The following is a 26,310-nucleotide window of genomic DNA, read 5'->3' as shown; positions in this document are numbered from 1 at the left end:
GGAGCCTCTGTAGCCTGTAAATCCACTAGAGGACCTGCCTCTTTGGCCTGCACCTGCAAGTGGATGAGAGTATCCAGCTCTTGCAGGAGAGGCAGAGTATCTTCCGCCTGTAGATGCACTTCCACCAACTGATCCACCTCCACCAGATGATCCACCTCTGTACCCTCCACCTCCGGCAGACGATCCACCTCCACCAGACGATCCACCTCCACTATAGGATCTACCTCCACCAGACGATCCATCTCCACTATAGGATCCACCTCCCCCTGGTGATCCACCTCCGCCAGACGATCCACCTCTGTAGCCTCCTCCTCCGCCAGACGATCCCCCTCTGTAGCCTCCTCCTCCGCCAGACGATCCACCTCCACTATAGGATCCACCTCCCCAATGTGATCCACCTCCACCAGATGATCCACCTCTGTAACCTCCTCCTCCCCCTGGTGATCCACCTCCACCAAATGATCCACCTCTGTACCTTCCACCTCCACCTCCACCTTCACTAGACGATCCACCTCTGTAGCCTCCACCTCCACCAGACGATCCACCTCCACCAGACGATCCACCTCCGTAGCCTCCACCTCCACCAGACGATCCACCTCCACCAAATGATCCACCTCTGTACCTTCCACCTCCACCTCCACCTTCACTAGACGATCCACCTCTGTAGCCTCCACCTCCACCAGACGATTCACCTCCGCCAGACGATCCACCTCCGTAGCGTCCACCTCCACCAGACGATCCACCTCCGTAGCCTCCACCTCCACCAGACGATCCACCTCCGTAGCCTCCACCTCCACCAGACGATCCACCTCCACCAGACGATCCACCTCCGTAGCCTCCACCTCCACCAGACGATCCACCTCCGTAGCCTCCACCTCCACCAGACGATCCACCTCCGTAGCCTCCACCTCCACCAGACGATCCACCTCCGTAGCCTCCACCTCCACCAGACGATCCACCTCTACTATAGGATCCACCTCCACCAGATGATCCACCTCCACCAGACGATCCACCTCTGTAGCCTCCACCTCCACCAGACGATCCACCTCTACTATAGGATCCACCTCCACCAGATGATCCACCTCCACCAGACGATCCACCTCTGTAGCCTCCACCTCCGCCAGACGATCCACCTCCCCTTGGTGATCCACCTCCGCCAGACGATCCACCTCCCCCTGGTGATCCACCTTCGCCAGACGATCCACCTCCGTAGCCTCCACCTCCACCAGACGATCCACCTCTACTATAGGATCCACCTCCCCCTGGTGATCCACCTCCACCAGATGATCCACCTCCGTAGCCTCCACCTCCACCAGACGATCCACCTCTACTATAGGATCCACCTCCCCCTGGTGATCCACCTCCACCAGATAATCCACCTCTGTAGCCTCCACCAGACGATCCACCTCCACCAGACGATCCACCTCCGTAGCCTCCTCCTCCGCCAGACGATCCACCTCCGTAGCCTCCACCTGTGCCTCTTCCACCTGTACCTCCACCACCTCCACCAGTGGATTTTAATCCATTTCTACCGCCTCCACTTCCTGGATAAAGGTTCTTGATGCTTATAATTGGCGTTGCATCATTTACTTCACTGGATCCACCTCCACTATAGGATCCACCAATACCTGGTGATCCACCTCCACCTGGTGATCCACCTCCACGCCTCGCAGAGTTAGCTTCCTTATTCCCTTTCTCCTTCTTTTTCTTAGCCATCTTTTTATCCATCTTTTTATCCATCTTTTTATCCATCTTTTTATCCATCTTTTTATTCTCATTCTTACCTTCCTCTTCCTCCTCCTCCTCCTCCTCCTCCTCCTCCTCCTCCTCCTCCTCTTCCTCCTCCTTACTTGTCTCCTCAGATGATCCACCTCCGTCGCTTCCACTTTCACTAGACGATCCACCTCCAAAAGCTAATCCACCTACGTAGCCGCCACCTCCAGCAGATAATACACCTCCATAGCCACCACCACCACCTACACCAGAAGATCCACCTCCGTAGCCTGCACTTCCATCAGAGGATCCACCTCCACCATGTGATCCACCTCCACCAGACGATCCACCTCCGTAGCTTCCACCTCCACCATGTGATCCACCTCCACCAGACGATCCACCTCCGCCAGATGATCCACCTTCATAGCTTCCACCTCCACCATGTGATCCACCTCCACCAGACGATCCACCTCCGTAGCTTCCACCTCCACCATGTGATCCACCTCCACCAGACGATCCACCTCCGTAGCTTCCACCTCCACCATGTGATCCACCTCCACCAGACGATCCACCTCCGCCAGATGATCCACCTTCATAGCTTCCACCTCCACCATGTGATCCACCTCCACCATGTGATCCACCTCCACCATGTGATCCACCTCCACCATGTGATCCACCTCCACCAGATGATCCACCTCCACCATGTGATCCACCTCCACCAGACGATCCACCTCCACCATGTGATCCACCTCCGTAGCTTCCACCTCCACCAGATGATCCACCTCCACCAGATGATCCACCTCCACCATGTGATCCACCTCCACCAGACGATCCACCTCCACCATGTGATCCACCTCCACCATGTGATCCACCTCCACCATGTGATCCACCTCCGCCATGTGATCCACCTCCACCATGTGATCCACCTCCACCATGTGATCCACCTCCACCAGATGATCCACCTCCACCATGTGATCCACCTCCACCAGACGATCCACCTCCACCATGTGATCCACCTCCGTAGCTTCCACCTCCACCAGATGATCCACCTCCACCAGATGATCCACCTCCACCAGATGATCCACCTCCACCATGTGATCCACCTCCACCATGTGATCCACCTCCAACAGACGATCCACCTCCGTAGCTTCCACCTCCACCATGTGATCCACCTCCGCCATGTGATCCACCTCCACCATGTGATCCACCTCCACCATGTGATCCACCTCCACCAGATGATCCACCTCCACCATGTGATCCACCTCCACCAGATGATCCACCTCCACCATGTGATCCACCTCCACCATGTGATCCACCTCCAACAGACGATCCACCTCCGTAGCTTCCACCTCCACCAGATGATCCACCTCCACCATGTGATCCACCTCCACCAGATGATCCACCTCCACCATGTGATCCACCTCCACCATGTGATCCACCTCCAACAGACGATCCACCTCCGTAGCTTCCACCTCCACCAGATGATCCACCTCCACCAGATGATCCACCTCCACCATGTGATCCACCTCCACCAGACGATCCACCTCCACCATGTGATCCACCTCCACCATGTGATCCACCTCCAACAGACGATCCACCTCCGTAGCTTCCACCTCCACCATGTGATCCACCTCCGCCATGTGATCCACCTCCACCATGTGATCCACCTCCACCATGTGATCCACCTCCACCAGATGATCCACCTCCACCATGTGATCCACCTCCACCATGTGATCCACCTCCACCATGTGATCCACCTCCACCATGTGATCCACCTCCACCAGACGATCCACCTCCGTAGCTTCCACCTCCACCATGTGATCCACCTCCACCATGTGATCCACCTCCACCATGTGATCCACCTCCACCAGACGATCCACTTCCGTAGCTTCCACCTCCACCATGTGATCCACCTCCGTAGCTTCCACCTCCACCAGACGATCCACCTCCACCATGTGATCCACCTCCACCATGTGATCCACCTCCGTAGCTTCCACCTCCACCAGACGATCCACCTCCACCAGACGATCCACCTCCACCATGTGATCCACCTCCACCAGACGATCCACCTCCGTTGCTTCCACCTCCACCATGTGATCCACCTCCACCAGACGATCCACCTTCGTAGCTTCCACCTCCACCATGTGATCCATCTCCACCAGATGATCCACCTCCACCATGTGATCCACCTCCACCATGTGATCCACCTCCACCAGATGATCCACCTCCACCATGTGATCCACCTCCACCATGTGATCCACCTCCACCAGATGATCCACCTCCACCATGTGATCCACCTCCACCAGACGATCCACCTCCGTAGCTTCCACCTCCACCATGTGATCCACCTCCACCATGTGATCCACCTCCACCATGTGATCCACCTCCACCAGACGATCCACTTCCGTAGCTTCCACCTCCACCATGTGATCCACCTCCGTAGCTTCCACCTCCACCAGACGATCCACCTCCACCATGTGATCCACCTCCACCATGTGATCCACCTCCGTAGCTTCCACCTCCACCAGACGATCCACCTCCACCAGACGATCCACCTCCACCATGTGATCCACCTCCACCAGACGATCCACCTCCGTTGCTTCCACCTCCACCATGTGATCCACCTCCACCAGACGATCCACCTTCGTAGCTTCCACCTCCACCATGTGATCCATCTCCACCAGATGATCCACCTCCACCATGTGATCCACCTCCACCATGTGATCCACCTCCACCAGATGATCCACCTCCACCATGTGATCCACCTCCACCATGTGATCCACCTCCACCAGATGATCCACCTCCACCATGTGATCCACCTCCACCAGGCGATCCACCTCCGTAGCTTCCACCTCCACCATGTGATCCACCTCCACCAGATGATCCACCTCCGTAGCTTCCACCTCCACCATGTGATCCACCTCCACCAGACGATCCACCTCCGTAGCTTCCACCTCCACCAGATGATCCACCTCCACCAGACGATCCACCTTCATAGCTTCCACCTCCACCATGTGATCCACCTCCACCAGATGATCCACCTCCACCAGACAATCCACCTCCGCCAAACGATCCACCTCCGCCATGTGATCCACCTCCACCAGATGATCCACCAACATAGCCTCCACCTCCACCATGTGATCCACCTCCACCATGTAATCCACCTCCACCATGTGATCCACCTCCACCATGTGATCCACCTCCACCAGACGATCCACCTCCGTAGCTTCCACCTCCACCATGTGATCCACCTCCACCATGTGATCCACCTCCGCCATTTGATCCACCTCCACCATGTGATCCACCTCCGTAGCCTCCACCTCCACCAGACGATCCACCTTCACCATGTGATCCACCTCCACCATGTGATCCACCTCCGTAGCTTCCACCTCCACCAGACGATCCACCTCCACCAGACGATCCACCTCCACCATGTGATCCACCTCCACCAGACGATCCACCTCCGTAGCTTCCACCTCCACCATGTGATCCACCTCCACCAGACGATCCACCTCTGTAGCTTCCACCTCCACCATGTGATCCACCTCCACCAGATGATCCACCTCCACCATGTGATCCACCTCCACCATGTGATCCACCTCCACCAGATGATCCACCTCCACCATGTGATCCACCTCCACCATGTGATCCACCTCCACCAGATGATCCACCTCCGTAGCTTCCACCTCCACCATGTGATCCACCTCCACCAGACGATCCACCTCCGTAGCTTCCACCTCCACTATGTGATCCACCTCCACCAGACGATCCACCTTCATAGCTTCCACCTCCACCATGTGATCCACCTCCACCAGATGATCCACCTCCACCAGACAATCCACCTCCGCCAAACGATCCACCTCCGCCATGTGATCCACCTCCACCAGATGATCCACCAACATTGCCTCCACCTCCGCCATGTGTTCCACCTCCACCTAATGATCCACCTCCGAAGCTTCCACTTCCACTATACGATCCACCTCCACCTGATAATCCACCACTGTAATCTCCCCCTCCACTAGGCGATCCACCATCGTAGCCTCCGCCTCCACTTGATGAAGCAGAATATCCTGTGCTTACAGATGGCGCTGAATAACTTCCTTCAGTTGATCCACCTGCACCAGATGATCCACCTCCTCCACCGGACGATCCACCTCCTCCATCTCCACCACTAGTGCCATAGGTGGCAGCACTTGCAGCTACCAGCAGGGCCAGCTGGAGGCATGATAACGACCGCCTCTGCAATGACCAAGAAACATGTTATGGACGGGATCACTCCCTTGCACATTGTGCATGCAATATCTCAATGTATTAATTATTTCCTCTTGGTGTCTTGTCCAGTATTGCAACTCATTTATTTTCAACTCGTTCCCGGCCAGCAAGTGGCTCAGCGACTGTTGGGCATTGCTGAGGCACAGCAATCCTCCCTCGTTTGCCAGTCCTCCCTACCATTCCCTACTCCCTTGTACCATCGTCCTCCCCACCATTCCCTACTCCCTCGTACCCTCGTCCTCCTCACCATTCCCTACTCCCTCGTACCATCGTCCTCCCCACCATTCCCTACTCCCTCGTACCCTCGTCCTCCCTACCATTCCCTACTCCCTCGTACCCTCGTCCTCCCTACCATTCCCTACTCCCTCGTACCCTCGTCCTCCTCACCATTCCCTACTCCCTCGTACCCTCGTCCTCCTCACCATTCCCTACTCCCTCGTACCCTCGTCCTCCCTACCATTCCCTACTCCCTCGTACCCTCGTCCTCCCTACCATTCCCTACTCCCTCGTACCCTCGTCCTCCCTACCATTCCCTACTCCCTCGTACCCTCGTCCTCCCTACCATTCCCTACTCCCTCGTACCCTCGTCCTCCTCACCATTCCCTCACATAAAAAACACAGTTCTCACAAACAAGCAACACAGCGTGTGTTGCTTTTATGTCCAATAGATGGCGCTGGGTTTTTTTTACATTTTTTTTACCTGTCACAGGTGTGGCATCTATATAGTAGGTATCTAAAAACATGCACATATTCGAATGGAACTTTGTGCCAAAATTTGAAAGCAATCGGTAAAGAACTTTCGGAGATTAGCGATTTTTGAACAAAATGAGCTTTTACATTCTTATTTATATAGATTTGATTGTATAGATATTGAACTCGCGTGTTCTCAGTCCACCTCTCGTCAGCTTCACCCTCTCTGCCTCTCACTCTCCCCTTTTGTTTCATTCCAAAGTTACAGTCCCGCTCCTGTGCCAGGTAAGTCCACTACGGGCTCACCATAGCCCGTGCTACTTGCCCCGCTCCTGTGCCAGGTAAGTCCACTACGGGCTCACCATAGCCCGTGCTACTTGCCCCGCTCTTGTGCCAGGTAAGTCCACTACGGGCTCACCATAGCCCGTGCTACTTGCCCCGCTCCTGTGCCAGGTAAGTCCACTACGGGCTCACCATAGCCCGTGCTACTTGCCCCGCTCCTGTGCCAGGTAAGTCCACTACGGGTTCGCCATAGTCCGTGCTACTTGCCCCGCTCCTGTGCCAGGTAAGTCCACTACGGGTTCGCCATAGTCCGTGCTACTTACAAATTTTTATTCCGAGTTTCTGAATCTAAAACAACAACAACTCTCAGCCGTCTACTTCTCAAGGGTCGTCCCCCCCCCATCACTCTCCCACACCCCCACACCCCCACCCCTTGCCCCCCCCCCTATTTTCTCCTCGGCTCTTCTCCTTCCATTAACATCTTCCTAACTCACAGCTAATCATCTCAAACATTTACACGTCACCAGCATGGGTTCAGGGAAGGCAAGTCGTATCTCACAGGTTTAATAGAATTCTATGACCAAGCAACAAACATTAAGCAAGAAAAAGAATGATGGGCAGACTGCATTTCCTTGGACTGTTAAACAGCTTTTAACACAGTACCCCATAAGAGACAGTAGCATAAGTTGGTGAAACAAGCTGGAATAAGTGATAGGGTGATCCAATGGATAAGGAAGTACATAAACAACAGAAAGCAGAGAGTTACTGTGAGGGGGTGCGACCTCAGATTGGCGTGATGTCACCAGCGGAGTCCCACAGGGTTCTGTACACTGACCTATCTTGTTTCTGATATACATGAATGATCTTCCAGAAGTTATAGACTCCTTCCTCTATATGTTTACTGATGATACTAAAATTATGAGAAAGATTAGGACAGAGGAGGACAGCAAGAGGCTACAGGATGACCTGGACAAAGTGAAGGAATGGTCAAACAAATGGCTACTAGAGTTTATCTTTTAGAGCAGAGATACACACCAACAGACAAGTGAAACAGAGTGAACCAATATGACAACCTATGGTTCAATAGACAAAGCCATGAAGCTAAAATAAATAGCAATAATGATTGGAAAAAATGCAGAGGACAGAAGAGAATCGACAAAAAATGCTAAATTACAAGGAACGAATACATGAACCCAGGAAGAATATCAGAAAAAACTATGAAAAGTTACATTGCAGCTAAAGCAAAGAAAGAACTCAAATTACTACATAATCATATACGCAGGAAAATGATTGTAAATGATCCAGTGACTAAATTGTGCAACAGGGAAGAACATAGAACAAATAAGACTGAAATTTTCGAGAAACAATATTGTAGCTCCCATGGAGTGTTCACAACTGACCCAGAAGAACAGCTCCCAGTGCTAGGAGACAGAGTAACCCATGTAGGAGAGACAGACCAATATTGAGATAACAGCAGAGGAAGTAACGCGTCCACCAGCAACATTAGACGACCCGAGAGCCTCTTGAACCACACAATATATCACCTTAGATCATAAAAGAAGCTGCCACAGGCCCTCAGTATACATCTAGCTGCAATCTTCAGTTGCAAAAAAGGAAGATTTTCACACTTGCAGTAAGATGACGAAAGTAGCACCGGTACAAGGAAGGGCAAAGAGATGAGGCACTTAATTGCAGTACCCCTGGGGAGCACTCCCTACCAAGTACTTGAAATAATAATAAGATAAGAATAGTAAACAACTACAGTTGTTAGGGTATGTAAACAAGGTAATCATCAGGAGAAAACACTTAGCCACTATAGCACTTATGATATGTAAACAAATATTAACAGGTGTGTAGTTAAAGAAAGTCATGCTTAACGAGCCTACTAGAGTGCTTTGATCAAATACCGAAACAGAAGGATGGACCGATTATGTATTTCTGAAATGCCAAAAAGATTTTGACGCCGTTCTGCCTATATATAACTCACCAGTAGATTAGCAGTTGAGAGGTGGGACCAAAGAGCCGCAGCTCAACCCCCTCGCGAGCACAACTAGGCGAGTAGAGGCTAGAGGAGCAGGAGGAGTAAGTTTAAGATCACTAACCTTAGTGAGACTATATAACAGATTGGAGTCAGAGAGTCACAGATAGTCGCGAGAAGTCGGACTGATGATGTTCCCGTCAACCTGTCCTTTTAAAAAGAACGTCGCTTTTGGCCGTTTGCCCGAATGGCCGAATTTGGACGTAATTTGAAAATAAAAAAAAATGAAAATAAATTTGGGATTTTTTTTTTCAATAACAGTAAATTAAGGGTCCTCTGATAGGTTAGGTGGGCAGGAAATTTGCATAAAGTTTCAAAACGGTATGAAAAACGTTAATTTAAAGTGTCCTCTTATAACCTCTGCGTGTACGCCGGACGACTCAAATAGAAAACGGAACAGAACGTCACTTTTGTGAGTCGATTGCATTTCAAATTACTTCCAAATTTGGCCATAGCGCCGCGTATACGAGCCAAAAGTGACGTCATTTTTAAGAGGACGGGTTGGTTATCTCACGTAGGGATTGTGAGGTGATCTGAATGCCTCCTAACATAAACTCCTGAATGTTGTTCTGACTGTTACCAGTGCATAATATTCTGCTGGCGGTTCACATGTGATTCAACAGTTAGACTCGGTATTATATCTGCCCATAGGCATTTTTTTTTTGTCTAAGTTTACTGTATACTGCCTTGTTAAGTCTCGTGTCACCTGGTCCCATTTTCATCACCTTGTAACTGGATTCCAAACCCCTCAGCCATATCTTGAACACATTCTGTAACTTGTCTTACAAAATTGTAGATCCTCATAAGTACCACTTTAAATTCGTACATTTTCTAAAACCCCATTTTTTCATACTCTGTACTTTATTTACTATTTTGTACCAAGTACTGTAATTGCATATTCTTGTATATAAATAAAAAATCAATGAATTAATAGGTTAGATAAATGAGTGAGTGACGTGTTTGTGTGTTGAGTAACTCGCTTGAACGGGTCGTCTGATCGCTCAAGCGCCAGGTAATAGGAACTCAACATCAACTCATTCAACAAATGTGTCAACCAATCCACCGTAGCTCACCATGTTTGCCTCGAGGGCCGCAGGCAGGATGTACTGACACTGGTCCAAACCCTGGTCTTCCCCTCCTTTATATAATATATATATTCTACATACGTGGGTACATCTTTGACCGTGATCTACTTGAAGGCTCGCGTGTCGTGACTGACAGTCCGAACACACACACACACACGCGCACGCATATGCGTGCTTTTAGCGTGAGAAATCACACTCACACACGCTTCTTGCGGGTCTTACGAGGCCGTGGATGCTGCTCAATCTTGGTCATCTATGAGGAAATCTTGCCTGAACAACCCGTCCTCTTTAAAATAACGTCTCTTTTGGCTCGTATGCGCGGCGCTATGGCCAAATTTGGACGTAATTTGAAATGAAATCGACTCACAAAAGTGACGTACTGTTCCGTTTTCTGTTTGAGTCGTCCGGCTTACTCGGCCAGCTTAGAAAAGGATTCTTTCCATTAACGTTTTTCATACCGTTTTGAAACTTTATGAGAATTTCCTGCCCACCTAACCTATCAGAGGACCCTTAACTTACTGTTGTTGACAAAAAAAATCCAAAATTTATATTCATTTTTGCTTTTTCGCTTCTTGATTATCTGTTACTCTTGTGAGAGAAACTCGTGGGAGAGGCAGGTAAACAGCTTTTGTATCCCTCATTTATCGTTGGTCAATGTTACTTTAATACTTACGTTAAATACATTGTCATTTCTGCAATAAAATTTAAGAGTATAATGAAATTTATGGACTGGAAAAGAAATTTAGAAAACATGGGAACAAATCCCTATTAGAGTCAAATTTAAAATAGAGTACAATTCTCTAGGAGCAAATAATACAAATTTGAAAGGAACTTGGTGGTAGAGTGTTATGACCACACATACACCAGTATAATCATACTGTGGCTGGGGTATGATGCTTTCAAACTGTATAATGATATACAAATCGATTAGCCTAGCATCACAAATATTATTGTATCTATATAATCTCTTTTTGTCATGAAGTTCTTAATCAGAAGACTGGACAATGGCGAGGCATTATATATAACACCAAATTACACTCTATATGTAATACACAAATACATATATATGTATCAGTAGACAGAGAAATCTCATTATAGTTATATATCAATGAGACAATCCACCGGAGCCGTTATAAGGATTCGAACCTGTATTCTAGGTGTTCCTAGATGCACACTTACCTGTTTGATACTGCTGGATGGGGTTCTGGGAGTTCTTCTTCTCCCCAATGCCGACCCGAGGCCAGGCTTGACTTGTGACAACTTGGTCCAACAGGCTGTTGCTCGGAGCGGCCCGCAGGCCCACATATACCTGCTTGATGGGGTTCTGGGAGTTCTTCTTCTCCCCAAGCCCGACCCGAGGCCAGGCTTGACTTGTGACAGCTTGGTCCAACAGGCTGTTGCTCGGAGCGGCCCGCAGGCCCACATATCCACCACAGTCCGGTTGGTCCGGCACTTCTTGAAGAAAATTATCTAGTTTTATCTTGAAGATGGTTGTTCCGTGGACATCTGGACAACTACTGGAGCAACCAGGAGTGCTCCAGGTGGCAACCTGGAGCACTCCTTCACCCACGAGGATCCCTGAGGCTTCCACTGGGGCTTCAAGAATCCTCGAGAGGCACAGTGGTACCCCCCAGGTTGCAATTCTTTTTACCATGTCGTGGCGTAGTGGTTTAGAGCGGGCGTCTGAGAACACTCGGCACATAGGTTCGAACCCTCATCACGGATCCTGTAAATTTTCTCATATATCAATAGTCTTTTTACATCACAAGTGCTTCAAGATGTGGGCCACAACAGAGCCAAGTCAGTTTACACCTGAGGTGGGCCAAGTTACAACGTTACTCATCCTGTTCCACACCCATCCATGAGTAAACTGTACTCAGTGTGTATTTACACCGAGAAGCGGAGTATACATCTCTCAGTGTATATATATACAGCCATTCATGGAGATGTTTGGCCTGACTCAATATTTGCCTCGTACCTCCACACGTCTTCATAAGGACGTGACCATTTAACAGGGGAGTGGGGGATGGTGGGGAGGACTCGGGGATAGGAGAGTGGGGGATGGTGGGGAGGACTCGGGGATAGGGGAGTGGGGGATGGTGGGGAGGACTCGGGGATAGGGGAGTGGGGGATGGTGGGGAGGACTCGGGGATAGGGGAGTGGGGGATGGTGGGGAGGACTCGGGGATAGGGGAGTGGGGGATGGTGGGGAGGACACGGGGATAGGGGAGTGGGGGATGGTGGGGAGGACACGGGGATAGGGGAGTGGGGGATGGTGGGGAGGACTCGGGGATAGGAGAGTGGGGGATGGTGGGGAGGACTCGGGGATAGGGGAGTGGGGGATGGTGGGGAGGACTCGGGGATAGGGGAGTGGGGGATGGTGGGGAGGACTCGGGGATAGGGGAGTGGGGGATGGTGGGGAGGACTCGGGGATAGGGGAGTGGGGGATGGTGGGGAGGACTCGGGGATAGGGGAGTGGGGGATGGTGGGGAGGACTCGGGGATAGGGGAGTGGGGGATGGTGGGGAGGACACGGGGATAGGGGAGTGGGGGATGGTGGGGAGGACACGGGGATAGGGGAGTGGGGGATGGTGGGGAGGACTCGGGGATAGGGGAGTGGGGGATGGTGGGGAGGACTCGGGGATAGGGGAGTGGGGGATGGTGGGGAGGACTCGGGGATAGGGGAGTGGGGGATGGTGGGGAGGACTCGGGGATAGGGGAGTGGGGGATGGTGGGGAGGACTCGGGGATAGGGGAGTGGGGGATGGTGGGGAGGACTCGGGGATAGGGGAGTGGGGGATGGTGGGGAGGACTCGGGGATTGGGGAGTGGGGGAAGATGGGGAGGACTCGGGGATAGGGGAGTGGGGAATGGTGGGGAGGACACGGGGATAGGGGAGTGGGGGATGGTGGGGAGGACACGGGGATAGGAGAGTGGGGGATGGTGGGGAGGACACGGGGATAGGGGAGTGGGGGATGGTGGGGAGGACACGGGGATAGGGGAGTGGGGGATGGTGGGGAGGACTCGGGGATAGGGGAGTGGGGGATGGTGGGGAGGACTAGGGGAGTGGGGGAAGGTGGGGAGGACACGGGGATAGGGGAGTGGGGGATGGTGGGGAGGACTCGGGGATAGGGGAGTGGGGGATGGTGGGGAGGACTCGGCGATAGGGGAGTGGGGGATGGTGGGGAGGACTCGGGGATAGGGGAGTGGGGGATGGTGGGGAGGACTAGGGGAGTGGGGGAAGGTGGGGAGGACACGGGGATAGGGGAGTGGGGGATGGTGGGGAGGACTCGGGGATAGGGGAGTGGGGGATGGTGGGGAGGACTAGGGGATAGGGGAGTGGGGGATGGTGGGGAGGACTCGGGGATAGGGGAGTGGGGGATGGTGGGGAGGACTCGGGGATAGGGGAGTGGGGAATGGTGGGAAGGACTCGGGGATAGGGGAGTGGGGAATGGTGGGGAGGACTCGGGGATAGGGGAGTGGGGAATGGTGGGAAGGACTCGGGGATAGGGGAGTGGGGAATGGTGGGAAGGACTCGGGGATAGGGGAGTGGGGAATGGTGGGGAGGACTCGGGGATAGGGGAGTAGGGAATGGTGGGAAGGACTCGGGGATAGGGGAGTGGGGGATGGTGGGGAGGACTCGGGGATAGGGGAGTGGGGGATGGTGGGGAGGACTCGGGGATAGGGGAGTGGGGGAAGGTGGGGAGGACTCGGGGATAGGGGAGTGGGGGATGGTGGGGAGGACTCGGGGATAGGGGAGTGGGGGATGGTGGGGAGGACTCGGGGATACGGGAGTGGGGGATGGTGGGGAGGACTCGGGGATAGGGGAGTGGGGGATGGTGGGGAGGACTCGGGGATAGGGGAGTGGGGGAAGGTGGGGAGGACTCGGAGATAGGGGAGTGGGGGATGGTGGGGAGGACTCGGGGATAGGGGAATGGGGGATGGTGGGGAGGACTCGGGGATAGGGGAGTGGGGGATGGTGGGGAGGACTCGGGGATAGGGGAGTGGGGGAAGGTGGGGAGGACTCGGGGATAGGGGAGTGGGGGATGGTGGGGAGGACTCGGGGATAGGGGAGTGGGGGATGGTGGGGAGGACTCGGGGATAGGGGAGTGGGGAATGGTGGGGAGGACTCGGGGATAGGAGAGTGGGGGATGGTGGGGAGGACTCGGTGATAGGGGAGTGGGGGATGGTGGGGAGGACTCGGGGATAGGAGAGTGGGGGATGGTGGGGAGGACTCGGGGATAGGGGAGTGGGGGATGGTGGGGAGGACACGGGGATAGGGGAGTGGGGGATGGTGGGGAGGACTCGGGGATAGGGGAGTGGGGGATGGTGGGGAGGACTCGGGGATAGGGGAGTGGGGGATGGTGGGGAGGACACGGGGATAGGGGAGTGGGGGATGGTGGGGAGGACACGGGGATAGGGGAGTGGGGGATGGTGGGGAGGACTCGGGGATAGGGGAGTGGGGGATGGTGGGGAGGACTCGGGGATAGGGGAGTGGGGGATGGTGGGGAGGACTCGGGGATAGGGGAGTGGGGGATGGTGGGGAGGACGAGGTTAAACTATCCTCATTAATCAGTGAAAGAATTTGATAGTGCTTCTTTATATTATGTTTTGACACCTAATTATCCAGTAGGCCTATATCAGATATTACCCAGTATTGCTATGTAAAATATTATCCAGAAAACTTATGGCTTAGGTCTAAATGGTCTAAATAATAGACCTGTATCTAATATTTTCCAGTAGGCGTACACGTGCATTAGCCATTATGTCTAACAATTTCTATTAGGTAGGCTAAAGTATTCTTGTTCAGACAAAACTCGAATTATCCCTGAGAAAGCGCAGGACGTTCTCTGATACGGTCCACCATTGTGGCACAGCCATCATTGTTTACATAGAGAAGTGTTGCTAGAGAACATAGATGTTTCCAGTGACATCCATGTTGGCACTAGAGGAAAGGAGGAAAGGGGCAGATATGACAACGACGTACAAGATACTAAAGAGGGGGATTGACAAGATAAATATAGAAGCAATGCTCAAATTGAGGAACAGGAGAACGAGAGGACACAGTTGGAAAGTCACAGAGATGTCAGAAAGAACTTGTTCAGAGTCGTAAGTGAGTGGAACGGAATAGCTGAGGAAACTGACGGAGCCAATTCGATGAAAAGATTTAAATGTAAATATCTTAAGACAAATTTGTGAAAGAAAAATTTACGTATTTTTATAAATATGTAAAAAATATTAACGCATTTATGTTGCTCATAAATAGGTAAATATTTTCCAGAAATTGAAAGCTGCCTTCCCATTATTCTGTACCGTATTTCAAGTCCTCCTGCGCCAGTTCCAGTCATCATTACCTCGTATTTATCATTAGCTATTTCTCAGACTATCTCTGTATACCTGGAGCATACCTGAAGAGGATTTCGGTTGTTCTTCTATTCTTCTATACTCCTCGGATGAGATTCACGAAGCAGTTACGCAAGCACTTACGAACTCGTACATCTTTTCTCAATATTTGGTGGCTTTGTTTACAATTATTAAACGGTTAATGAGCTCCGAAGCACCAGGAGGCTGTTTATAACAATAACAACAGCTGATTGGCAAGTTTTCATGCTTGTAAACTGTTTAATAAAGGTAACCAAAGCCGTCAAAAATTGAGGAAAGATGTACACGTTCGTAAGTACTTTGCGTAACCGCTTCGTGAATCTGGCCCCTCGAGCCCGGCCCGAGGCCAGGCTCTACTTGTGATAACTTGGTCCAACAGGCCAAGTTATCTTGGAGCGGCCCGCATGGCCCACATATTCACTAAAGCCTGGTTGGTTGGTAGAGCAGAGAAGCTCATCTTGCAATGTATCAACAGTCCTCAGTTCTGATCCTTCCATAAAAGTTGAGTACCGACAGCCAGTATTGAGGAGAATGAGGTAACATTCTCTGTAATGTACTTTATGTATATTGGAAGCAGAATTGACACTATTATCGACCATTCATGCACTACATTATCTCTCACTATTTTTATATCTATTATTTCTGTGACTTTACAATCTTTCCTGGAAATTTTTGTTTGTTCGCCCAACTTCGGGCTCATTGTAGGAGTTGATTTGTAAGGAACAACGTCAAAAGCTATCTGACAGTCCAGGAAAATGCAGTCTGCCCAATCCTTTCTCCTGTTTGACTTTTGATATCGTGTCTAAGAACCCTAAGTTGGTCAAGTAGGGTTTTCTTTTGCCTAATCCATGCTCATGCTCAGAGACAAAAAAATTATCAAGAGAAGGTGCCAAAAGTTTGGAGACAAAAACTAATGTGTTTAGTGTCATACGCACCATTTTCTAATCAGTATCCAAAATGTTTTACATTGTATGCTTATCTTCCCTTCTTTCTTGTACATAGTCACCACATAAACCATTTTCCAAATTTCGGGTAGTTCCCTATTTCTAGGGAGTAGTTGAGAACTACAACACGTAGCCAAAACAATGCTGCAGGTTCCTCTTTTTAAATCCATTGTGAGATATTGTTTGGGTCTTGTGGTTTTCATTCACTCCAGCTCCTCTACACTACAGCTCCTCTACACTACAGCTCCTCTACACTTCAGCTCCTCTACACTCCAGCTCCTCTACACTCCAGCTCCTCTACACTACAGCTCCTCTACACTTCAGCTCCTCTACACTTCAGCTCCTCTACACTACAGCTCCTCTACACTACAGCTCTTCTACACTCCAGCTCCTCTACACTTCAGCTCCTCTACACTACAGCTCCTCTACACTTCAGCTCCTCTACACTACAGCTCCTCTACACTTCAGCTCCTCTACACTACAGCTCCTCTACACTACAGCTCTTCTACACTCCAGCTCCTCTACACTCCAGCTCCTCTACACTACAGCTCCTCTACACTTCAGCTCCTCTACACTACAGCTCCTCTACACTTCAGCTCCTCTACACTACAGCTCCTCTACACTACAGCTCTTCTACACTACAGCTCCTCTACACTCCAGCTCCTCTACACTTCAGCTCCTCTACACTACAGCTCCTCTACACTACAGCTCTTCTACACTTCAGCTCCTCTACACTACAGCTCTTCTACACTACAGCTCTTCTACACTCCAGCTCCTCTAGTTGTTTCATTTATTTCCTGTGGCGTTCTATTTTGATCAGTCTGGCTTCTAGTTCTGTCATTTTGTTTAGTAATCGTAGTGCTAAGGCAGCTCTGGATCCAGCTTGAAGTCTGTTATGATCCCCACATACACCAAGTATGATTGGTGTATGATGTGATCATACTGTAGTATAAAATAAGGCAGAATAGCCTAATATAATGTTTCTTGAAATGTGATTATATGTATCTATTATTGAATTCTATGCATTACTGTATATAACATACTTTATGTATTTCTTGTACTACGTATACATTTATATGCCTGATGTATTATGCCAATAATACGTATGTGTATGCATTATTACGATATATTCATTTCTTTGCTATCAAATGGAATAGCCTCTTATTAATTCGCACTGATTGTTCTTGGTACTTAATAATCTTGTATTGTGAGTACATGTACTAGGCAGAGTATTGTTGCTTAGGTTGTGTATAGTATACCTATCTTAATGTATAATGGTGTATTAATTAGATCATAACCAGGAAAGTTTTAGAATCCTCCTTAACTCCCCCTCCTCCCCCTTGCGTACTGGTCAGATTACTGATGCCATGTCTCGTAGATATGAACTCTTTGCTGGATTATTTTTATACAAATATATATTCTCTTGTGTGTGGCAGAATGCTTTAATATTTTCTTGGGAAATGTACTGTACAATACTTAATTATTTTTATGTATGTTTAAGGAGTTATAGCTTGTGAATGTCATGTTCTGAGGTTGTGAGATTTGAAGGAGAAGTGACGGGTATTTTGCAGTGTTGGAAAAAGTGCGACTCGCGGCGCTCCCGCCCGCCGCCTCGCCACTGATGGGCTGGCTTTCAGAACGATAGGCTGCGCTGCGTCCGGCTCCCATTTGTGTGGCATTTTTACGGTCTAGTGACCTTGTAACATAAATTATGTACATGTATTGATGTATACTGGATCAGTCTACCGATGTGCACCATTTTTGACAGGTGGTAGGTGGTATTTCTTGTATAATGTGATGGACGTCTGAGGGCATTACTTGGATGATAACGGGTTCCTTACCCCCACTAGTGATATTTTGTGACACCACCATTCTGTATTGTTGATGTTAAGCATGCTAGAGCTAGTGTACCCCTGCACTAGGATAGAGCCTAGTGATAGCTAGTTCAGAGAAGGGTGTGCATGATGATGATTCCCAAGAGTTCAATATACATAGCGTTTTTCCCGAAACGCTATGCCTATTAGTGGCTTTAGGTATTGTATGTACTAGCTCTATAAATCCAACAGTATGTTTGTAACTGCATCTATGTATGTACTTTTTCTAAATAAAATAATATTATTATTATTATTATAGTTTGAGGAGAGCTTGTTTAAGGTGAAATAGTATGAGTTGTAGAGAACTTAGTTTTGTTTATTTTGCTTATTTCCGGTGCCCTAGTTGATATGTCCCAGTAAAGTGGTTGTTTTTATTTATTTAGTTTGTCTTTGCCCTCGACTTGATTTGAAGGCATGGTGGTTTTATATAATTTTTGACCACATTATTATTACTAGAGATGCTGTGGAACATGTGAGCACGACAAAATCTACCTTGAAGCTTTTATTAAGTTCTTCGTTAACTTCTTATCATTTTTGGTGTGATCTTTGTGTAGATTGATGACGTGATCATTTACCGGCATCTCCCTCGTATTGTGGTCATATTGTAGCGTAGGCTGATCCTTGGCATTTGTTGCTACATCGTTCTTATGCTGCTAATTAGCTGTTCTACAAATTAATTTATTGTTCCTACGTCTCTCTTGTATAAATGTTGTAGCTCACCTTTATTATTAGCACTATATTGCTTTCATTTTCTTCTTCTCTTTGTCTTCAAGCACTGCTTGTGAAATCATGAGCCATTTTTGTCTTTACTCTTTAACCTCTTAGTAATCTTCTTTAAGCTTTAAATCTTCCTTCGGTTTCATTTATTTTTCTAGTTATAATTCACTATGTCTTGTGTTTTCTTAATAATGTTTCCTATAAAATTAAAAACTCTCAAAGAGTTGTCTAACTTCCTGGTGCATATCTTTATACAGAGATTTTCACTCTTCTCCTCCCACTTGGGGGTGGAAGGTACAGCGACGGTCTCGCTTCATGCAGGTCGGCGTTCAATCTCCGACCGTCCAGGTGGTTGGGCACCATTCCTTCCCACTCCCCGTCCCATAATAAATTCTGACCCCTTCTAAGTGCTATATAGTCGTAATGGATTGGCGCTTTTCCATGATAATTCCCTCCCTTCCCTTTTCCTTGTTAAAGCTTTTATTACAGCTATGTAATCAAAGACCACCTCCCAGTGGTCGCTGGCCCCCCCCACCAACATTTTATGCTCGATGTTCTTTTGTTCACCTCGGTTTGCGTGAAGAACAGGTTCTCCGACCATGTGTGTATCTTATTCAAGTCCTCCTGGAGGATCATACACTCCTCATCTGTCACAACTCGTCTCATTAATTTCGTCTAATAAATTTAAAGAAATACAACAATAGTTTGACCTCCATATTGCCTTTTAGATTAAAACTGTGCTATGGTTCCATGTCAGTCGTTCGTCCTTCATATACATATTTTTGGCTACTTATGTCAAGGAACATATTTGAGATCAAATAAAAACAAAAAATCAACAAAGGTAAATCTATTGTCTGAATAACAAATATACATAAACATAAAACAAGTTCATTGCACACGAAGCTTGGAAAATAAGTCGTTATCTTCGCCCTGGAAACCATCTTTGGTGAGGAAGAGATAAGATGCCGAGGACCTTTCTTCCAGATGTCGAGGCATCAGGTGAGGAAGATTTGCGACTGAGTGTCGAGACATCGAAGTGCGTGTGGCCACTTCGAAGCTCAAGGATGGTTGATGTAGTAACTGTAGATTATTTGTACAACTTCTCTTCTACCCATACATGCTGGAGGTTCCTCCACCAACTGATGTGATGGGTTTCCATTGGCCGCCGCCTCCACCTGCTGGAGCAGAATAGCCTCCACCACTGGAACTACCTCCGCCTCCACCGGACGATCCACCGCTGTAACCTCCACCTCCGCCTCCACCGGACGATCCACCGCTGTAACCTCCACCTCCTCCTCCTCCACCAGACGATCCACCGCTGTAACCTCCACCTCCGCTTCCACCAGACGATCCACCACTGTAACCTCCACCTCCTCCTCCACCGGACGATCCACCACTGTAGCCTCCACCTCCACCTCCTCCACCAGACGATCCACCACTATAACCTCCTCCTCCTCCTCCACCACTGTAGCCTCCACCTCCGCCTCCACCGGACGATCCACCACTGTAGCCTCCACCTCCTCCTCCACCAGACGATCCACCTCCACTGGATGATCCACCTCCATAGCCTCCACTTGAAGGAGCAGAATATCCGGTGCCTATAGAAGGTGGTAAGTAGCTCCCTCCAATTGATCCACCTCCACCCCCGCCTCCAACAGAAGATCCACCTCCATAGCCTCCACCTCCACCTCCACCAGATGGAGCAGAATATCCTGTGCTGACAGATGGTGCAGAATAACTTCCACCACTTGATCCACCTCCTCCAGACGATCCACCTCCATAGCCTCCGCCTCCACCTCCGCCTCCACCTGATGGAGCAGAATATCCTGTGCTGACAGATGGTGCAGAATAACTTCCTCCACTTGATCCACCTCCACCAGACGATCCACCTCCATAGCCTCCACCTCCGCCTTTACCTCCACTAGACGATCCACCTCCATAGCTTCCACCTCCGCCTCCACCTCCACTTGACGGAGCAGAATATCCTGTGCTTACAGATGGTGCAGAATAACTTCCTCCACTTGATCCACCTCCTCCACCTCCACCAGACGATCCACCTCCATAGCCTCCACCTCCACCTCCACCTCCGCCTGATGGCGCAGAATATCCTGTGCTGACAGATGGTGCAGAATAACTTCCTCCACTTGATCCACCTCCACTAGACGATCCACCTCCATAGCTTCCACCTCCGCCTCCACCTCCACTTGATGGCGCAGAATATCCTGTGCTTACAGATGGTGCAGAATAACTTCCTCCACTTGATCCACCTCCTCCACCAGACGATCCACCGCTATAGCCTCCACCTCCACCTCCACCTCCGCCTGATGGCGCAGAATATCCTGTGCTGACAGATGGTGCAGAATAACTTCCTCCACTTGATCCACCTCCACTAGACGATCCACCTCCATAGCTTCCACCTCCGCCTCCACCTCCACTTGATGGAGCAGAATATCCTGTGCTGACAGATGGTGCAGAATAACTTCCTCCACTTGATCCACCTCCTCCACCAGACGATCCACCTCCATAGCCTCCGCCTCCACCTCCGCCTCCACCTCCACTTGATGGAGCAGAATATCCTGTGCTTACAGATGGTGCAGAATAACTTCCTCCACTTGATCCACCACCTCCACCAGACGATCCACCTCCATAGCCTCCACCTCCGCCTCCACCTCCGCCTTTACCTCCACTAGACGATCCACCTCCATAGCCTCCACCTCCACTTGATGGAGCAGAATATCCTGTGCTTACAGATGGTGCAGAATAACTTCCTCCACTTGATCCACCACCTCCACCAGACGATCCACCTCCATAGCCTCCACCTCCACCTCCACTTGACGATCCACCGCTATAGCCTCCACCTCCGCCTCCACCTCCACTTGATGGAGCAGAATATCCTGTGCTTACAGATGGTGCAGAATAACTTCCTCCACTTGATCCACCACCTCCGCCAGACGATCCACCTCCATAGCCTCCGCCTCCACCTCCACCTCCACTTGATGGAGCAGAATATCCTGTGCTTACAGATGGTGCAGAATAACTTCCTCCACTTGATCCACCACCTCCACCAGACGATCCACCTCCATAGCCTCCACCTCCACCTCCACCTCCGCTAGACGATCCACCTCCATAGCCTCCACCTCCGCCTCCACCTCCACTTGACGGAGCAGAATATCCTGTGCTTACAGATGGTGCAGAATAACTTCCTCCACTTGATCCACCACCTCCACCAGACGATCCACCTCCATAGCCTCCACCTCCACCTCCACCTCCGCTAGACGATCCACCTCCATAGCCTCCACCTCCGCCTCCACCTCCACTTGATGGAGCAGAATATCCTGTGCTTACAGATGGTGCAGAATAACTTCCTCCACTTGATCCACCTCCACCAGATGATCCACCTCCATAGCCTCCACCTCCGCCTCCACCTCCACTTGATGGAGCAGAATATCCTGTGCTTACAGATGGTGCAGAATAACTTCCTCCACTTGATCCACCTCCTCCGCCAGACGATCCACCGCTATAGCTTCCACCTCCGCTTCCTCCTCTGCCTCCACCTCCACCAGACGATCCACCTCCATAGCCTCCACCTCCGCCTCCACCTCCACCTTTACCTCCACCAGACGATCCACCGCTGTAGCCTCCACCTCCGCCTCCACCTCCGCCTTTACCTCCACCTGACGATCCACCGCTGTAGCCTCCACCTCCGCCTCCACCTCCGCCTTTACCTCCACCAGACGATCCACCACTATAGCCTCCACCTCCGCCTCCACCTCCGCCTTTACCTCCACCAGACGATCCACCACTATAGCCTCCACCTCCACCTCCGCTAGACGATCCACCTCCATAGCCTCCACCTCCGCCTCCACCTCCACTTGATGGAGCAGAGTATCCCGTGCTTACAGATGGTGCAGAATAACTTCCTCCAATTGATCCACCTCCTCCACCAGACGATCCACCGCTATAGCTTCCACCTCCACCTCCGCCTCCACCTCCACCAGACGATCCACCTCCATAGCCTCCACCTCCGCCAGATGGAGCAGAATATCCCGTGCTTACAGATGGTGCAGAATAACTTCCACCAATTGATCCACCTCCTCCACCTCCACCAGACGATCCACCTCCATAGCCTCCACCTCCGCCAGATGGAGCAGAATATCCCGTGCTTACAGATGGTGCAGAATAACTTCCACCAATTGATCCACCTCCTCCACCTCCACCAGATGATCCACCTCCATAGCCTCCACCTCCGCCAGATGGAGCAGAATATCCTGTGCTTACAGATGGTGCAGAATAACTTCCACCAATTGATCCACCTCCTCCACCTCCACCAGACGATCCACCTCCATAGCCTCCACCTCCTCCACCAGACGATCCTCCACCTCCACCACTAGTGCCATAGGTGGCAGCACTTGCAGCTACCAGCAGAGCCAGCTGGAGCCATAGTAACACCCTTCTCTGCAATAACCACAGGAAACACTGTTAAATGATTATCACTTTGCAAATATTGCATGCAATATCTCAATGTATTAATCATTCGTTTTATATTGGCAAAATGTAAGCTTACATACTGTTAATTCAAGCTTGCAAAAAAATAAGTTTACATACTGTTAATTCAAGCTTCAAATGAAAAGTCTAATTCATTTATATCTATTAAGGGAATGTTGTCTGTCCGAATTTGAAGGTCGGACGCTTGGGGGATAGATTTACCAAACTTTGCAGTGTGACTGGTCTTAGTCTGGGGATAGTCGTGAGCAGGTTGGGGGTGAGATCCTATCCACTCCCCCCCCCCCTTTCCCGCCTATAAATGAAATGTTAAATGATGCAAATTGTCAGTCTCACTAAATACGGGATTCCTCTTAAGAGTCATCAAGCATATTATTTTTTACGTGATGATTAAATGTTAGTTTATTTTATATAGAAAAGGATTGCATTTAGTGGAATGGTTACAGGGATCAAGGGAATGTGGGGAAGGGTTGGGATGGAAGTGAGGGGTTAGGGAAGGTATTTAGGGGTAGGGAAGGTATTTAGGGGTAGGAAAAGTAGTGAAGGATAGGGAAGGTAGTGAGGGGTAGGGAACTATTATGAACACTAGAGAGTGGGGTAGCATGGTGTTTCTGCACCCTCTTTCAGCATCCACGATGAGGTTCCCACAGGCCCATCAGCCTTCGTCACGTCCCTCTCACAACCTCATTTGTGGTAATATAATTTTTTTTCCAAATTGCTTAGTTTACTGCCACTTCTTTCAGTTCAGGGACATCTCCTTGCTCTAGTATGAAGACCTCCTGGAATCTCGTGTTCAGTACTTCACACATCTGCTTGTCTTTCTGTATGTATCTGTTCTCCCCCATTCTCAGTTTCATCACTTGTTACTTTACTGCAGAATTAGCTGTGCAGGAATTTAGGTTGGGTCTTTGTCTTGCTTGCTACGTCATTTTTCATCCCTCCTCTACTTCTCTCCTCACACTGAGGTACTTATTCCTGGCCTCTATAGTATCTCCCTCTGCTCTCTGGTGTCCTGTTATTTCTAAACAATTTCATGTCCATGTACTTCATTTTTTGTTGTCCTTACATGCCTATTTGATTGAAAACTGATTAAATTCTTTTTCCTTTCCATTGTTTTCCTTTTGGGCAGGATTAACTGGTCTTTTGCCTTCTGAGACTTATAGGTGATGTAGTCTGTGATGCCTTGTACTCTCTGTTATCTGAATTGTTTCCCATGGTGTGACTGTTAGGAGTGTTGTTCATCTCATTATAGTTTCCCCTTCTGTGTGTGTGTGTGTGTGTGTGTGTGTGTGTGTGTGTGTGTGTGTGTGTGTGTATGTGTGTGTGTGTGTATGTGTGTGTGTGTGTGTGTGTGTGTGTGTGTGTGTGTGTGTGTGTGTGTGTGTGTGTGTATGTGTGTGTGTGTGTGTGTGTGTGTGTGGGTGTGTGTGTGTGTGTGTGTGTGTGTGTGTGGGTGTGTGTGTGTGTGTGTGTGTGTGTGTGTGTGTGGGTGTGTGTGTGTGTGTGTGTGTGTGTGTGTGTGGGTGTGTGTGTGTGTGTGTGTGTGTGTGTGTGTGTGTGTGTGTGTGGGTGTGTGTGTGTGTGTGTGTGTGTGTGTGTGTGTGTGTGTGTGTGTGTGTGTGTGGGTGTGTGTGTGTGTGGGTGTGTGTGTGTGTGTGTGTGTGTGTGTGTGTGGGTGTGTGTGTGTGTGTGTGTGTGTGTGTGTGTGTGTGTGTGTGTGGGTGTGTGTGTGTGTGTGTGTGTGTGTGTGTGTGTGTGTGTGTGTGGGTGTGTGTGTGTGTGTGTGTGTGTGTGGGTGTGTGTGTGTGTGTGTGTGTGTGTGTGTGTGTGTGTGTGTGTGTGTGTGTGTGTGTGTGTGTGTACTCACCTAGTTGTGCTTGCAGGGGTTGAGCTTTGTCTCTTTGGTCCCGCCTCTCAACCGTCAATCAACTGGTGTACAGATTCCTGAGCCTGTGTGTGTGTGTATACTCACCTATTTGTACTCACCTGTTTGTGTCTGCAGGATCGAGCATTGACTCTTGGATCCCGTCTTTCGGGCATAGGTTGTTTACAGCAATGACTCCTGTCCCATTTCCCTATCATACCTAGTTTTAAAATTATGAATAGTATTTGCTTCCACAACATGTTCCTTAAGTGCATTCCATTTTCCCACTACTCTCACGCTAAAAGAAAACTTCCTAACATCCCTGTTACTCATCTGAGTTTCCAGCTTCCACCCATGTCCCCTCGTTCTGTTACTTTTCCGTGTGAACATTTCGTCTATGTCCACTCTGTCAATCCCCCTTAGTATTTTATACGTTCCTATCATGTCCCCCCTCTCCCCTTTTTTTTCTAGTGTCGTAAGGCACAGTTCCCTCAGGCGCTCCTCATACCCCATCCCTCGTAGCTCTGGGACGAGTCTCGTTGCAAACCTCTGAGCCTTTTCCAGTTTCCTTATATGTTCTTCAGATGAGGACTCCATGATGAGGCAGCATACTCTAAGACTGGCCTCACGTAGGCAGTGTAAATCGCCCTAAATGCCTCCTTACTTAGGTTTCTGAATGATGTTCTAACTTTTGCCAGTGTAGAGTACGCTGCTGCCGTTATCCTATTTATATGTGCTTCAGGAGATAGATTAGGTGTTACGTCCATGCCCAAGTCTCTTTCTCACGTCGTCACAGGTAGGCAGTTTCCCTTCATTGTGTACTGTCCCTTTGGTCTCCTATCTCCTAGTCCCATTTCCATAACTTTACATTTGCTCGTGTTTAACTACAGTAGCCATTTCTCTGACCATCTCTGCGACCTGTTCAGGTCCTCTTGGAGGATCCTGCAATC

The 26,310-nt window shown here is 49.8% G+C and overlaps 1 protein-coding gene across 1 annotated transcript in view; it reads right to left on the bottom strand.

The window, feature by feature from the left end:
• The window catches only part of LOC138355261 (uncharacterized PE-PGRS family protein PE_PGRS54-like), a 41,593-nt gene extending 17,252 nt beyond the window's left edge, over positions 1-24,341 (bottom strand). Inside the window, exons 1-5 of the mRNA XM_069310128.1 lie at positions 24,225-24,341; positions 20,111-23,448; positions 10,754-10,772; positions 1,293-5,952; positions 54-959 (exon numbers count right to left, since the gene is read on the bottom strand). Of these exons, the coding sequence (XP_069166229.1) occupies positions 54-959; positions 1,293-5,952; positions 10,754-10,772; positions 20,111-23,448; positions 24,225-24,341 (9,040 nt within the window). The remainder of the gene's footprint in view (positions 1-53; positions 960-1,292; positions 5,953-10,753; positions 10,773-20,110; positions 23,449-24,224) is intronic.
• Positions 24,342-26,310: the final 1,969 nt, after the last annotated feature.

This window comes from Procambarus clarkii, chromosome 6 (genome assembly GCF_040958095.1).
Source record: "Procambarus clarkii isolate CNS0578487 chromosome 6, FALCON_Pclarkii_2.0, whole genome shotgun sequence".
Lineage (NCBI taxonomy): Eukaryota > Metazoa > Arthropoda > Malacostraca > Decapoda > Cambaridae > Procambarus > Procambarus clarkii.
This window is presented reverse-complemented; position numbering and strand designations above follow the sequence as displayed.